Raw genomic sequence first — 15214 nt, 5'->3', positions numbered from 1 at the left:
CGGGCCTTCGGACACGGAAACGCCCGCTCGTGCAGGGAAGCGACGGAAACAGGGCGCGGGGCAGGTCCTTCTGGAGCGCCCTTTGGGCAGCACATCAGAATGCGGGCAGAAGCGCTGGAGACACGAGCCGGGTGGAGAGGGACCGTGTGTGTGTGCGCGCGTGTGTGTGCGTGTCTATGTAAAACGGGGGGGAGGGGGCGTGTGTGTGTGTGTGTGTCTGTGTAAAACGGGGGGGGGAGGGGGCGCGCTGGAGACACGAGCCGGGTGGAGAGGGACCGTGTGTGTGTGTGTGTGTGTGTGTGTGTGTGTGTGTGTGTGTGTGTGTGTGTGTAAAACGGGGGGGGAGGGGGCGTGCTGGCTGCGGGGCGCATGCTCACACGCCGCTCGTGACGTGCGCGGCCCGAAGAGCAGGAGAGGATCGAAGAGCCACAGCTCTTGGAGAGGAAGGCGAGCCGAGCAGGAGGCGGTGCGGGAGGAGGAAAGAAGGTGGGTGGGTCTGGTCTGAGCTGCGCCGGAGCCGGAGCAACCCAAACCCGAGGAAGGAGGGCGCTTGGGAGCCCGGACTTCGGCAGCCAGGGGACGCCGAGCAGCAACTTGAGCAGCCTGCCGCGGCAACGCCAAATAAGCCGCCCCTCGCCCTCAAGCCGTCCTCCGTGCAGCCCTCGGTGAGCTGTCGCGGGCGCAGCGCTGTCCCCGCGCGCCTCCGGAAGCCCTGCCGGGGGGCATGAGCCGGGAGGGGCCGCGGCCGCCCCCAGCAGCGCCCAGCGCGCACATGTGTCGGCTGCCGCGCGGGCCGCTGCGGGCGTGATCGGAGCCGGCGGGCGGCGGCGGGACCGGGGGGAACGCTGCGACCCCGAGCCCGCGGCAGCCGAGGACCCGGCGGCTCGCGCGCGCTTCTTTCCTTCCCGCCCGGCGCCGACGGCCGCCACACTTCGGAGACACGGAGCCCATGGACGCGCCAAGTAGAAGCCGGGGGCGCTAAGGCGGCGCGGGCGGCGGCGGGAGAAGCAGGCGACCCGGGCGAGCCCGGCGGCTGTCGGGAGCCATGGACTGCAGCCTCATCCGAACGCTCATCAACAGATACGTGAGTGCGCCCCCTCCCAAGGGAGGGACGCGGGGAGGGTGTCGCGCGGGACGGGGGCGCTTCTAACAGCAGGAAAGTTTGGGGCTGGACGCCCCGGCAGCCAGGCCCGCGCCTTCCGAGACCCGGGATCGTACCCGACTTGGCCCCAGACCTGCGACCCCCGCCGGCTGAGGCTCCATCTCGGGAGCGTGCCTTCCCCACCTGTTCTGGGGCCTTGTTGCCGGCTGCAAACCTCCAGGGTCCTGTAAGGTTTTGGCTAGCCACGTGATTCTGGACCAAACTCTACTCCCCGGGACTGGTCCCGGCTCCTGGGGAAAAGTAGGTTGTTGGGGAGGGACTGCAAGGAGTTTCCACCCGGGGCTTCCGGCTTGGGTGGAGGTTTTCTCCAGTACTTCGGACCCTCCCCCTGAGCCCCCATTTGCTCTCTGACCACTGCCATCTCGTGCCCTCTCTTCCCTTGTTTCCCCCACTCCAGCTCCTTGATCTCTGTTTTCCTCCCCAGGGTGCAGCCTGGGATTTGAGCGGACTGTCCCAGCAGACGTGTCCCCGATAGAGACCTTACTTAGGAAGGGGACAGGTTTGGGGAGAAATGTTCAAATTCTGCTTCCGCTCATTAATGTCTGCACCGAGCATTAAGAGGTTGGAAAGGAAGTGTTAACACGCGGCGTGGTTTTTGTTTGTTTGTTTTTGTTTTTAACACCATTGGGGGATTTAGAACTGAAGTTTGGAATCTTTTTGCCTGAAAGTAACCAATTAGGGTGTTCTGGGTTTCTTCCGGAATCCACTCGCCTGGAACAAGCGGGTTCTTTGGTGATGACAGACTCGGGAGGTCTGGAGACAATGAGTGGAGGGGGGAAAAGTTGGTTTTGTTTTACTTCAGACCGAGGGGAAACTGAACTTTGCATATGGCAGTAATCGCTGATGTTAGGTCTATGAAGTGTGTATATGTGTGTGAAGCAAGAGCAAGAGTGCTGTCCCGAGGACAGTATTTCCTTGCCCCTGTCTTTAACAAAAGGCTTCATTATTCCAGAGTGGATGACTGTGCCTGGACAGTCACAGGTTTGAGAAGTCTTATGCCCTGGGGTTCAAGGCCAGAAGAGGGCATTATTATGGGTGCTGTGGTTTTCCCTGGTATAGCACTTACTTTAGGTAGTGTTTCATATTTATGGACTTTCTTTGAAAGGGAGATGTTGGCTGAAGATGAAAGTGTTCCTTTTCATCCAGAGGGAAAGCCAAATCAATGCTTTTCCCCAGAATTTATTTAACCAAAAGACTTGTAGAGTCAAGGGAACTGGTGTGCACCTCGGGTTTTTCTCTGATTCTGAGGAAGCCTTGGAAGGTCAGCTGTTCTTAGATGCCTGGTATACTTTTAAGTGGAGAGAAGTTCCCCCTGGTGGTTCTGCTGAGGGGTAGGGAAAGGCTTATGTCTCATGCTGTTCTCTTCACTGGTTGTGGAGCCCCAAATGTTCCTGTTATAATTTGAGTGATAAACATCCCGTGACATCTTTGTTTCTATGCAGTAATAAGTTACATAAAACTCAGTAACAGTGACAGTGGGTAACCAGATATGTAAGAGAGAATCACTTTTTTTGTGTGCAAGGACATGCTGTTCTCACTTGTGTCACTGAGGAGGTGTGGGTCCCTAGGCAAGTTATTTTCCTCCCTCAGTTTCCTCAAAGGGAAGATGAAAAAAGGGAGGGTAGAACTAGCATCTACTTAAAATGCACTTTCTGTTTTTCTAGTTAATTTCAATTTCTAGAATTTCATTAAAAGGAGGGTGAATTTGTGAGAAATAATGTGAGGTGGTCTGTTTCCATGAGCGACGAAAGATGGGCAGGTCATTTTTCCTGCAATCCCTTGGGAGGCTCACATACCTTCCCGGACCGGTTCCTGACTCGAGAAGCAGACATCTGTCCCATTTTTGTTCTGTCTTTCACTCCCCCCTTCATCTAGGCCTTTTGCTTTTACATATATAAATTTTGATATAGTTTAAAAGTTTTCAGAATTCCCTTATTTACTATGTTATTAGACTTATGAAATCAGACTTTCTCTCCAAATCTACAGGCTGAATATTCTTTAGTGAACATTCTCATATACATTATTTGGTAACACCCCTGAGTGTGAGTCATGGGATACTGTTATTTCTATTTTTCTCATTCCACATCTGTTTTTCCCCCCATATATTCATTTGGCTAATTCAGGATAGTCACATACAGACCCACTCATTTCTATGATATTAAGCTGATTTCTGTGATAGTAAACTATTTTGAGTTTTTTCTAGAAATAACCATGATTTGCTTTCTTATAATGTGGTTATTTTACAACATGTAAGTCTAAATTATATTTCTTTTTGCTAGAAGAAAAATAAAGTTTGGAATTGAATATTCTTATTTCCTTTTGGTTTCTTTATGTGACTTTTGTTTGTTTTAATAAAAATGAATCTAAGTGACTTATACCCTGTTCCTTTCTAGTCAGAATTCTGAGGACAAAGAAAACTTTCATCTCCTTCTGATGCATGAGGGTTGCCAAAAGATAAAGTCCTGGGAAAACATTGCTATAGATATTTTATTCTGAGTTAATTCCAGAGAGAATAGCCAAGTGAATGAGAGAATTCTGTTCCATGTTAGGTTCTATTCTAAGTATGTAATACTGGTTGCTTGGATAGATATAAGCCATATAGAGATATTTTGTATTTATAAGTAGCACAGTGCTTATTATGTACCATGAGGTAGTTTGACATATGTGTTAAATTTTTTTTTTAAGCAGAGTTTGTTAAGTGGATCAGTGGTACCTTCTTTTTAGAGACGTGAGGTGGGGAAACAAAGGTATAGATTCAGGGATTTTAGTTCTAGGAGGGACAAGTGGTGCCTCAGGGTTTGGAACTAGATTCTGGAGGCAGACTGCCTGAATTTGAACCTTGTCCTGGCCATTTTTTAGGTGTGTAACTATTTGTGTTTGCTAATGCTGCTGTTATGCAAAATACCAGAAATGGATCGGCTTTATAAAGGAGATTTATTAGGTTATAAATAATCTAAATTCAAAGGCCATAAAAGTGTCCAAACTAAGGCATCAACAAGAGGATACCTTCACTGAAGGAAGGCCGATGGCATCTGGAATACCTCTGTTGGCTGGGAAGGCATGTGGCTGGTGTCTGCTGGTCCTTTGCTCCCAGGTTGTGTTTCAAAATGGCTTTCTCCAAAATGTCTCTGGGCTTCTGTCTTTGCTCCTCTCTCAGTTCCTGTGCGTTGTTGCTTCTTTCTCCCAGGGCGTTTCTCTCTAAGTGTCTGGGGGTCCTGTCTTAGCTCCTCTGGGGCAAACTGTGGGCTTCATCTCTTAGCTTAGCATCTCCAGATGTCCTTCTGTCTGCATCTCCAAGCATCTCTGTTGGCTCTTGCTTCTGTCTCTCTTCCTGAGCCTCTTAAAGGACTCCAGTGATCTAATTAAGATTCACCTTGAATGGGTGGGGCCACTCCTCTATGGAAATAATCTTATCAACAGGTCACACCTCAATCTAGACTAATAAGTCTGTCCCCACAAGATTGCATTAAAGAACATGGCTTTTCTAGGGGGCATAATACGTCCAAACCACACAGTAACTTAGCAAGTTGCTTAACTGTTTGTGCCTCCATTTTCTCATCTGAGGATAATAGTCCCCATCTCAAAGGGTTATTGTGAAGATTAAATGAGTTGATACAGGTAAAGTGCTGACAGTGGTACCTGGCACTACTAGCTGTTAGCATAATTTAGCCCATGGGTTTAGTGGGGGAAAGAGCAGAAAGATGTGGCGACATCCAGTCTCCAGTTCAGTTTGTTGGCTGCCAGGCAGTACTGGTTAGCAGGGGACCCTGGGTTTGTAGTTGAGAGGTAAACTGAGTGCCCTGCTTTTGAGCACAGTGTAGGGCCCAGGTGTGCTTCAAAAAACATTAAAAATAGGTATAGTAAAACAACTTGCAGGCCACATTTGGACATTTGGTCATAAAATTTGTTTAAGGGAAAGCATGTTAGGCCAGGGTAACCTCCATGATATGTTACTTCCCTCCTTCCTTGCAGGCTTCACCTTCAGGGGATTTGATTTTTCTTCAAAAATTCTGCAGGTTTAGGGCATTATTTTTTAATGTCTATGTAATTTATTTTTTATTAATTCAGGCTGGGAATTATTCATTTTGTTATATTGCCTGCTTTAAACTTTCTAAAAGGTTCAACAATTTAAATGAATACATATGTGTCTGCTTTTGTTTATTTATTTTAACTAAGTGGTTTGTGACATTAACTAAAAACTTGGCTTATCCATTTGATTCACTTATACCTGTCCTTTGTTTTAAAAACTTTAAAGATTGTATAATTTTGCTGTTTTTCATAATTTGACATTTGACGATACAGTGGGGCCTTTCTGTTATTCAGTTTTTGGAGTCCCGTGCCACATGGCCATTAAGTTAAACCACTTTAAAACCACCACCGAGGCTTTGAAGTATTAAAGAGGTGAATCCTTAAGTGTATAATCCAAGACTAATAGAAGGAATGTCTCTGGCTGTGTGGTGGCAAGTCTACAGTCTGTACTTGTAAAGTGTTTATAAGTTAACATGTTTAACAAGGCTGCACATAGAACAAGTTTACCAAGCACCTCACCTGTCTTCAGGGGCTTATGTGATTCAACTGGACATTATTTGAAGTGATATGTTTAGGTATATAATTTAACCTTTATGTTCTAGCTACTGAATTAAATTCCTTCCATTGTTCTTTGGGATTCTACATAATGCCTGCTTATTAGGAACAAGTGATTTTGAGATACTTTTATGTCATGCCAGATAGTAAATTTAATTACACGGGGAAAGGAAGTTTATGTTTTTGGCATTTGCTGTAGTCAGTTAAATTTCTAGAGATGTGAACAATGTCCTCAATTTACAATTGGTTAAAATTGTGTTGAATCCACTGACAAACATTTCTAATTGCTTAACTCCACAGGAAGTCCTATTTACAAATGTGTTGGACTTGGAAACCTAAAAGGCAGATTGTTCATTGGTGATTGGGCCACATTTTCCAACAGAAATAGAGTTCGTAAAACATGGTTAGAGCCCCAGGTCCCAGACTTATAAATGGTTTTTTAACCAACTTACATGCAAGATAAAATGCTATTTATTTGCAGTGAAAATCAGGGGAAAGCAATTTTTACAGCACTAGTAATTCAGCAATATTGAGTAAGGGATTATTTTTGCTTATACTTGGATGCTGATAGCCAAGAAAAAATGTAGATAATGGTGGCCAAGCATTTAGACGTTAGAGTCTTAACTGTGGTTCCAGTTCTGTCTCTGCCACTGATAACCTTCTTTACACTCAGTTTCCTCACCTGTAAAATAGAGATAATTAATAGGGTTTACTTTATGGGGTCATTGTATGAATAGTGCAGCACATTGCTTGCATGTGGTAGGTGCTTGATAAAATGGGAGCCCTTTATCACAAGTGTGGATTTGATGTTACTTGACAGTTCTACACGCGTCTCAAGAATCGTTCTATACTTCTCAAGGAGATTGCTTTCCACCGTCTACTTTCTCAAACCTCTCATACCTCTTCCTCCACTTCATGTGGAGAGCCAATGACCTTGGCCTTATACTTCATGGAAAAAACAGAAGCCTTTTCATCCTCTTTCTCCTGGATCATCAGTGTCTCCCTCTTTGCGGTGACATTATGTGGTCCCTGTGGCATGCCATGTGCCTTAATATCGACCTTTAAAAAAAAAAACATAAACTTCCTTGACCCCATATTCTCCTCCTGCTGTCAGGAAGAAAACAATTCTTGCCCCATGGAGCTGTCCTTTGGATAGAGGGAGGCAGACAATAGCCAAATAAGTAAATGTTATAGTGTATTAGAAAATAAGTGCTAAAAAATAAAACTGAGTGGAATTGGAGGATTATAAATTTGAATAGGGTGCTCAGGGTTAGTAGGTCTCATTGGGCAAAGATTTGAAGGTGTGAAGGAGTTGGCCATGTTGACAGGGGGTCTCTGCCCAATGTGCATAACAGCCAATCTGTGACACTGGGGTTTCAAAGGGAGAATATTTATTGCAATGCAAAGCAAGGAGAACAGATGGCCCGTGGACCTAAAATCTGTCTCCAGCGTCTAAGGAGTTTAGGCTTTTTATGGATTCAAACAAGGGATTACAACAACAAATATAAACAGCTACAATTTACAAATGTGAGGAGCAGCGCTAAGCTAGAATAACCACTCTGATAACAAGTAACTTCATTGTAGTCAGGGGTTAGTTCTGGGCTGACTCAAGTTGCTTTATTAACGTTAGGGGGTTGTTTGTGATGATAAGACTCTAAAGTTGTAGAACAGGATGAGGAGATAGAAACAGGGCCAGTGTGGAGGTTTTTTTAATTTGCAATTCAGTGGATTTCAGTCATTTCAAGTATTTCCTTTTAAAAGGCTCTTCTTCAATATACTAGAAAGTAAGAACAAGGCATCTATAAAATGATTCATTATCATAATTATTTGTTAAATCTGAATTTCTCTGTCATGGTGTGGGAATTGGGAGGTGTCCCAGGCAGAGAGAAGGGCAGTGCAGTGGGCCTTTCATGAAAGGCTTTGTGATTTCCCTGCTGCTTGCTGGTGGCTGCCCCTTCTCAGGCTCCTTTACTGTCTCCTCTGCCTCTGCTGGGGTCACCGGTGACTCATTGCTGGCATCTTTCTCCCATCTCCAGTAATACCCTCTTTGTAGGAAGAAACTTTAAATACCTTCTAAATGTCTATATGGATCCCAAATTTATCCCTGTATTCCAGCCTGTATGCTAGGCTCATATCCAGTTGTCAGGAACAGTTCTTGGCACAGAGTCGGGTACTCAAATAAATATCTGCTGAACAAACAGTTACCCTCTTGTCATTATTGTTAGTAGTAGCGTTGAAGAAGGTGACTGGGGGCAACTCTGAAGAAAATTTCGTGGTACTTCCAAGGACTTGAGTGATCACTGGCAGTCTTTTAAAATCCTTTTTAATGCTCCTGCACAACGTTGGCATTCTCTTTCCTTGATTGATTTTGTAGAGTCATAATGTGGAAACAGGACAGGGCTCTTGAGGGCACCTGGTTCAACCCCCTCATTTAGTAAACAGCACCCCAAAGGTGGAAGGAGGTTAAGTCCCCAGATCACATGGTGTGTCGAGGTTCTGCCTCTTGGTTCATGTCCCACTAGTGGGGCTGCTCTCGACTCAGTAGCTTCACTGGGAAGTGTTTCACTGTGTTTTGATACGATGCCCTTGCAGGAAATTGTGGCCCGATAACTCTGTTAACTGACGTCCTTAGAATTTGTTTTCTTTTTTTCTTTTTTTTATGTGTGCGGTTCCTTGGTCTGCAGGACCAGAAGTGAGAGAACAGCCAACAGTGTCCCTCTATTGGAAGTCTGATGTCAAGAACAGGGCTCTTCACTGGTCCTGGATGGGATCAGTAATCCCTCGGAACAGCATGCAAAACTTTTTGCAAATATACTTTTTGTTTTCTGGGCAGGGGTTTACCAGTCTTCATTAGATTCTCAAAGGAGTCTCTGACCTAAACAAGATTAAGAATCTTTGTCCTAGAGCACAGGTAGGAAACTGGCCCTCTGATTTGGTTGCATTGACCTGTGCAGTGACTTAATTACTTGAATTTGTTGCCAACATTTAAATATGGGTTTGTGCACATAAACATCCAGATTTCTCCACTTTAAAAAAAATCACGCAATCTGGCAATACCCAGCCGGCTTTCATGATGATCACCACTTTTGGAGTGAGTGGTTGCTTGCGCTGCAGTGCGGTCCTGCAGCCCCTTTGGGATGGCGCCTGCTCTGATGCACCCATTTGCTGCTGCCCGGTCTCTGTTGCATTTGAGTTTGTGGCCCCTCCCCCAGAGGGATACGGGCTCTTCTGGTTTTAGTTGACGTTGAGGAGTCTAAAGCAAACCGTTGATGTTGTTTTTCAAGTATCTTAATTGTGCTTTACCTGTTTCATGCTTCTGTCTCTTGATACACTCACTTAGTTTATAATTTACACAGCTAAGATTGCAGAAGAATAGAGGAAGTTTCCATTTACTCTGTTATATATTCTGGGGAAGAGATCCTGTTTAGCACTATCTAAAGGAGGGTAGTTTGGCTTATATACCCTTAGGATTAAAAAAAAAAATTGACCACAAATCAAAAGAAAGGATTTTAGACCTCCTCTGTTACTTTTTACCTTTGTAACCCTGGGCTCAGGCCATACCAAACTATGTGAGTCCTGTGGGCAGGTTAATAATTAGTTGCCCCATTCAATTCTTTAAATATTTTCTAAGATTTTTCAAGTGGAGTGGGAAGAAACTGATTTTCTAGGCATAAAAATTGTATACTTCTCTATGTTCACAATTTGGAATTTGTTAGTAATATTATTCAAAGTTGGCTTTCATTTCAGTTTTTCCATCACTCATAACTGGATTGAGTTAGTCCTTCTCTATGGATAGAGATAACTTAGATGAATGTAAGTTCCAAATCTTATTCTGAATATGTTTATGTAACACCCCTACCCCCATAGCTCTCCTCTGATTTTCTGTTGACAAAATGCCTCCTACTTTTCTGTGGTTTTTATTTTACCTTTTGCTGGTTTCGGAACCGGAACACTTCTTGGGAGGCATATTAAAGGTTTACAATTTGGACTAGAACATAAGTCCCCTTTTCCTGGGAAACAGCACTATGCTGTTATTTGGTGTCAAAATTTCCACCGATTGCAACTGCAGAGTTGAGGGAACCATCAGTTGGCTGCACTCAGGGTTGGATTCCACCAAATTGCACGGTTCAATTTGAGTGTTTGTGTGTGCAAAATAAAAAAGATAGGTTGCCATTGGCAAGGAGTGTTTTAATTTCTATTCACTTTACTTCTGCTTGCATTGGGACCAACTGGTGTTTCTGAATTACGTAATTAGTAGAAGCCAGAGTTAACCAGCACTTTATTTGTGATCCATGCCAGCAGTGATCTAGATTGGGGCCCTGAGCGGCTTTCTGGATGGTAGCCCCATATCCAATCCGGCTCTGCTCCGGGCGATTCACTTAACTGCTGGGAGGCAGCTGTAAAATGAGACCAGTGGTATTTGTTGTCTCAACTTCCCTGGGTTGAGAGGATCAAATGAAATAAGGCACGTGAAAATAATCTGTACATTGTAAAGTGCTATAAAAATATCACTGATAAAGGCTGCCAGTTTCTTGTGTATCTCATGTGACAAATTTTTTTTTTTTTTTTTCTCATAAAGGGAGTGAAAAGAAGATCACTTTTTTCCTGGTTAGAAGATAAGAAAATAATTTTAAAACAAAGTTTGTTATTTGTGAGAAAGATGATTTGGTCAATGATGCATTCAGCGAAGATGGGAAGAGTTTGTAGACTGGCAAGTGTATCTCTGTCCTTAGTCTGCTTGCCCCCCCGCACCCCCAAAAAGGGAGCAAAAAAAAAGGTTGTTGTGAAAGAGAAATGGACTGGTCCTGGGCTTGCAGGTGCCTCTTGAACTAGCCTGGGATGTCTTGGTGCCATTTCAGGGGAAGACAACTGGTTTTTTGTGTGGTTTTTCTTGTTTTTGTTTTTGTTTTTTTTTGAAATAAATTCAAAGTTACATGAATAGTTGCAAAAACAATACTAGCCCCATACACAGAATTCCATCATACCCTATAACCCCCCTCCCCCAATAGCTCAATCCACGAACTTTAACATGCTGTCACAACACTATTTCTTTCCCTCCCTCCCTCCCTCCCTCGCATCCATCATCTGTTGCTCTGTCTTCTGAACATGAGAGTTAGCTGCACACATCCTTGAACATACACTATAATTCACGTATGTACTTCCCATGAACAAGAACATTCTTTTATACAATCCCATTAAGCTCAGCCAAGAAGTATAAGAGATTCAACAATGATACAAAGCTTACATTCTATATTTCCTTTTCCTTATGTCTCAACTGTGTCCCTTCGAGCCACCTGTCCTCCACCCTCCAATCCCATCCAAGTTCATCCTTAGCATTCAATTGTCATCTAGTTAGACTTTTTTTTTTTCTTTCTTCAGTTGTGGAAACATATATACAGCCTAAATCTTCCCATTCCACCCCCTCCCTAGCCTTCCATTAGTGGGATTAATCACATTTAGAATGATGTTATGCTCTTTCCCATCATCCATTACTAGAAATTTCCCTTCACCTCAAACAGCAACCCTACACTCATTTCTTAACTCCCCATTGCCCCTTCCCCGATTTCTCTTAACCCAAACTCTACTTTTCATCTCTATGGTTATATTCTCTGATAATTTCTTTGTGTTTACTGTGGGGCTTTGTGTCTGGTAGCCCAGTTCCCATCCCAAGTGTTTTATCCATGGTATCTCATTTAATCATCACAACAGCCCTGTGAAAGAAAATTATGTCCATTTTTATCATGAGAAAACTGCATCTTGTCCACAGTCACGCAGGAATTTGTGTGGTAGAGTGTGGAGCAGAATCTGTTTTGTCGACTGTAAACCTTGTTCTTTCCATTCTCATTTATATCCTCTCAAGGGTTTATCTGTGTTTGAGGTTGATCATATGCTCGGTTTGCCCACTTCAGGCCCAGTTTAGGCCTGCTGCCTGGGTATTATAATTATTAATAGCATCCCTTTTCTTTCAGTCACAAAAATGCCCCAGCTTGGACAATAAATTACCTGGTCACTGTGCTTAAGGCTCTGTGGAGAATGGCCCCAGGGGCCTTGGAGCTCACCAGCCGCATGCCCTGCTCACCTGGGTTACCTGGCGTGCCAGGTGGAACTGTGCTGAGCCTGGAGAGTGGTCAGCGTGCTGGGAGTCCGGGACTGTGGTGTTCATAAAATCCCTCTACCCTGCTGTTATTTTGTTGGTGGATTTATTTCCAAGCATACCCGTGTCAATCAAGCAGTGTCCCCCAGTTTTAGAGTTTTTGGAGAAGAGGTTAGATTTAGGCGTGCTGCTGTAAGTTGGCCTTTTCAGGAGGGCTTGTGAAAGTAGAAGTTGGTGGATTAGTGGTGAATTTCAGAATAAGAATATTCTTTGGCATTTTAAATGTGAAATACAGAGAAACCAGAGATTGTCTCCTCTGAATCTGTGAGGTCTGTCTGCCGTTATTCCCTCTACTTTGTCCTCACCCCTAATGGGGCATTCGTCCATCCAGGAGCGGGCTGGACTCTAGGGTGTCATTTGGAAATGACAACTATTATCACACTTTGTTAGGAATGTGCATAATGCATATCTGGGCTCTTCATTTAGTAGTTAGTATTATGTAAAATACTTTGTACTTCAAAGGTATTTTGGTCGTATTTGGTATTTGGTAGTAAAGCTGTGTTTAGTTTTGAGATAAAACTGTTGTAGAATGTAGGGGAAAAACAATCTACTCTTTGAGAGAGAGCTTAATAAGTTTGCCCAGTTCTGCAAAAGGATGAGAATTGTAGAGATATTGAAGAATGTTCCCAGTATAGGGTCTGGTATGCTGCAGATGTTCAACAAATGGATTTTTTCTCCTATAAAAATCAATTTTGAGCCCATTTATAACCCCAAAGATGTAGAGCAGAACCAGTACCTCTCATCTTGAAGGTGAAACGTACAGTTACCACAGTTTTGATTAGGTGCAAAGTTCCCCTTTTCCTTCAGATGTTGCCTTCTTTTGAAACTTTCTCATTTTTTTTTAAGATGCCTTCTCATGCCATCTCTAGCACAGAAGGATAGAGAATATTGTTGACATGGCCGTTGCTTGTCAAGTTGATAAATAATGAGTAAGCACTGTGTACCTGAGAAGATATGTAATGTCTTTAGTTAGTAACAATTCCTTACTTTTCCATAGAAAGCTTAAAAAATACTTTATCTGAAAACAATATAAGATAAGGAACTATTCAGAGAGTGTACTACTGTTATTCTTCTAGTTTGTTTTTCCTCTGAGCTTACTGTTTTGTTTGGTAGCAGCGTGTTTATTGACCACCTACTATGTCTTATATGTATGTTCTCACTCTCAGACCTCAAACAGCTGTGGGAGAGGGCTTATATCCGGTTTAACAAGTGAGGGTGGTGAGGTCTGTATGGCTTTTTGTTCCTGTTGGCACTTGCCTCTACTCCATGTCTTTGGTATACTTTTATCTGTGCTTCTTTGGCTTGCTTTCTTTTTCTTTGTGATGAACTTTTATTTCCTAGTGCTGTCGTTTTTTCTTTGTTAGAGAAAGTGGGAGTTTACAGAAAAATCATGATAAAATACAAGATTTCCATACATACATACCAACCTATTATTAATACCTTGCATTGGTGTGGAACATTTGTTACAATTGATGATAGCACATTTTTATAATCGTACTATTAACTGTAGTCCATGGTTTAACATAGGGTTCGCTGTTTGTGTAGTGTAGTTACTTGGGTTTTTTAAAAAAATTTATTTTGTTACTGTATATACAATCTAACATTTCAGTTTTTTACCGCTTTCAGATATCCTAGTGCTTTCTTTATGCCTGTGTGTCTCTGTCCTCCTCTCCCATATCATTGTGGGCTAAAAAGAGATAAGCTTGTTACAAGTATGTGTGAAATAAGAGTGAGTAGGCAGTGAGGTGTAGATTTGAGGACCTTTACAATAAGAATATGATATTCTGTGGAGATTTTGTGCCATTTACTTGATTGTTCAGTGGTCTCTTTTCATGCTTCCCCCACTGCCGTGTCAGTGAATTGCTGAAGTGGTAATCAGGTTAATATACTAGTTTGATTATTGAGAAAAAGGATGCTAAAAACGTGGCTAAGGAAAGAATATTTATTATGAAAAATATCATTGTTTAAGATACATTGTTTAAGATACATTGATACATGAAAATATCATTGTTTAAGATACATTGTTTAAGGTACATGATTCTCTGAGATACTTGTTACTGAGTCTATAGACTTGTTTTAAAATAATAGATCTCAATGTAAAGCTTAGATGGATACTGTCTGTGTATACCATTAAAATAGACATCAATTAGATTGTGAATATACAAAGGGATTAGGAAAATCAAAGAGGAGCAATTTGAAATAGCATATATTAAGTTTGCTTACTGTTTTATCAAATAAATACACAAAATAAATTCCATAAAATCAGCTTCTGGTATGACACAGGACATAAAAAGGAATATGTGGTGGGAATGGATTTTTTAAAAATTGTGAACCAGACTTAGGTAATTTGATGATTATTAGTAAAATAGACCACAGTTGCCGTGATTTGATCAGATCTAAGGTAGAGTGTATTTGTATCTTTTTATTTTTGCCCCCACCCCTTCTTTTTCTGGAGAGGGTTGATCAGGGAAAGGTGGTTCATAATAAATTAACTTTATAATGTATTGTTTTAGTTTTATATTATAATACAAATATTCTCTCTGACTTGTTGACAGGACAGATGTTTCATTATATGTCATGTAACTGGATTGGACATTTCTGGTCTTAGTAATAATGTCCATAATAATCCAATTCTTCCAGTAAATTGAATTTACTTTTTTGGGGGATGTTTCTCATTGTTGACCTGCCTCTATACAGTATGACATTTAATTTCGACATAATTGGAAAGTGATAGTCGGAAGCGAACTTGCAGTACAAGTTTGAATAAAAGGGATATATTGTTATCTCTGCTGTTATCTGTAGTATAGAAATCAAAACTTGGCATGTCAACACCTTGTTACTTGAGCACAGGAACTTCACGGTTTTTCTTGACAATAAGTAAGTTCCTAAACCAACTGCTGTCTCACTTTTTGTTAGGTTTTTTGGTAATCTTAGCTTCATTATCTTTGATTGAATATTTGCTTAAACTGTTAGAAGCATGTATCAGAAATGACCAGAAAGCACGACTGTCTTTCTGTCAGTACTTAGAATGATCTTTGGTGATTGTTGGAAGAATTCTGGGTACTTTTTGTTCACTATGACTAAAAATGCAAAGCTGAATGGTTCCAGCATTAAATAGACACCATAAATATTTTGTACACTATTGGAAGTTGTAGGATCTAGTGAAGTTCTTCCATTTCACGTCATTAGTTTATCTGGAATGACTATGCAAAATGAGATCCTGAAATTGAGGGATCTGTTTACTGAAGACCTCAGGTTCATATTTTGGGAAGTTTGAAAGTCTGAGATTGGGTTGGCGTGTTTGTGCCCCTCCT

The 15214-nt window shown here is 42.4% G+C and overlaps 1 protein-coding gene across 5 annotated transcripts in view; it reads left to right on the top strand.

Moving 5' to 3' along the window:
• The first annotated feature begins 439 nt into the window (after positions 1-439).
• Positions 440-15214, top strand: part of ATP11A (ATPase phospholipid transporting 11A) — a 234905-nt gene continuing 220130 nt past the window's right edge. For 3 of the 5 annotated variants that reach the window (XM_037799867.1, XM_037799868.1, XM_037799870.1), the window contains exon 1: positions 440-1084. In XM_037799867.1, the coding sequence (XP_037655795.1) occupies positions 1046-1084 (39 nt within the window). In that variant the 5' untranslated portion in view covers positions 440-1045. The remainder of the gene's footprint in view (positions 1085-15214) is intronic. The other 2 variants (XM_037799866.1, XM_037799869.1) reach the window with 1 other exon arrangement.

The sequence above is a fragment of the Choloepus didactylus genome, chromosome 12 (genome assembly GCF_015220235.1).
Source record: "Choloepus didactylus isolate mChoDid1 chromosome 12, mChoDid1.pri, whole genome shotgun sequence".
Classification (NCBI taxonomy): Eukaryota; Metazoa; Chordata; class Mammalia; order Pilosa; family Megalonychidae; genus Choloepus; species Choloepus didactylus.
The sequence above is the reverse complement of the archived record's forward strand: the minus strand, read 5'-3'. Positions and strand labels throughout refer to the sequence as shown.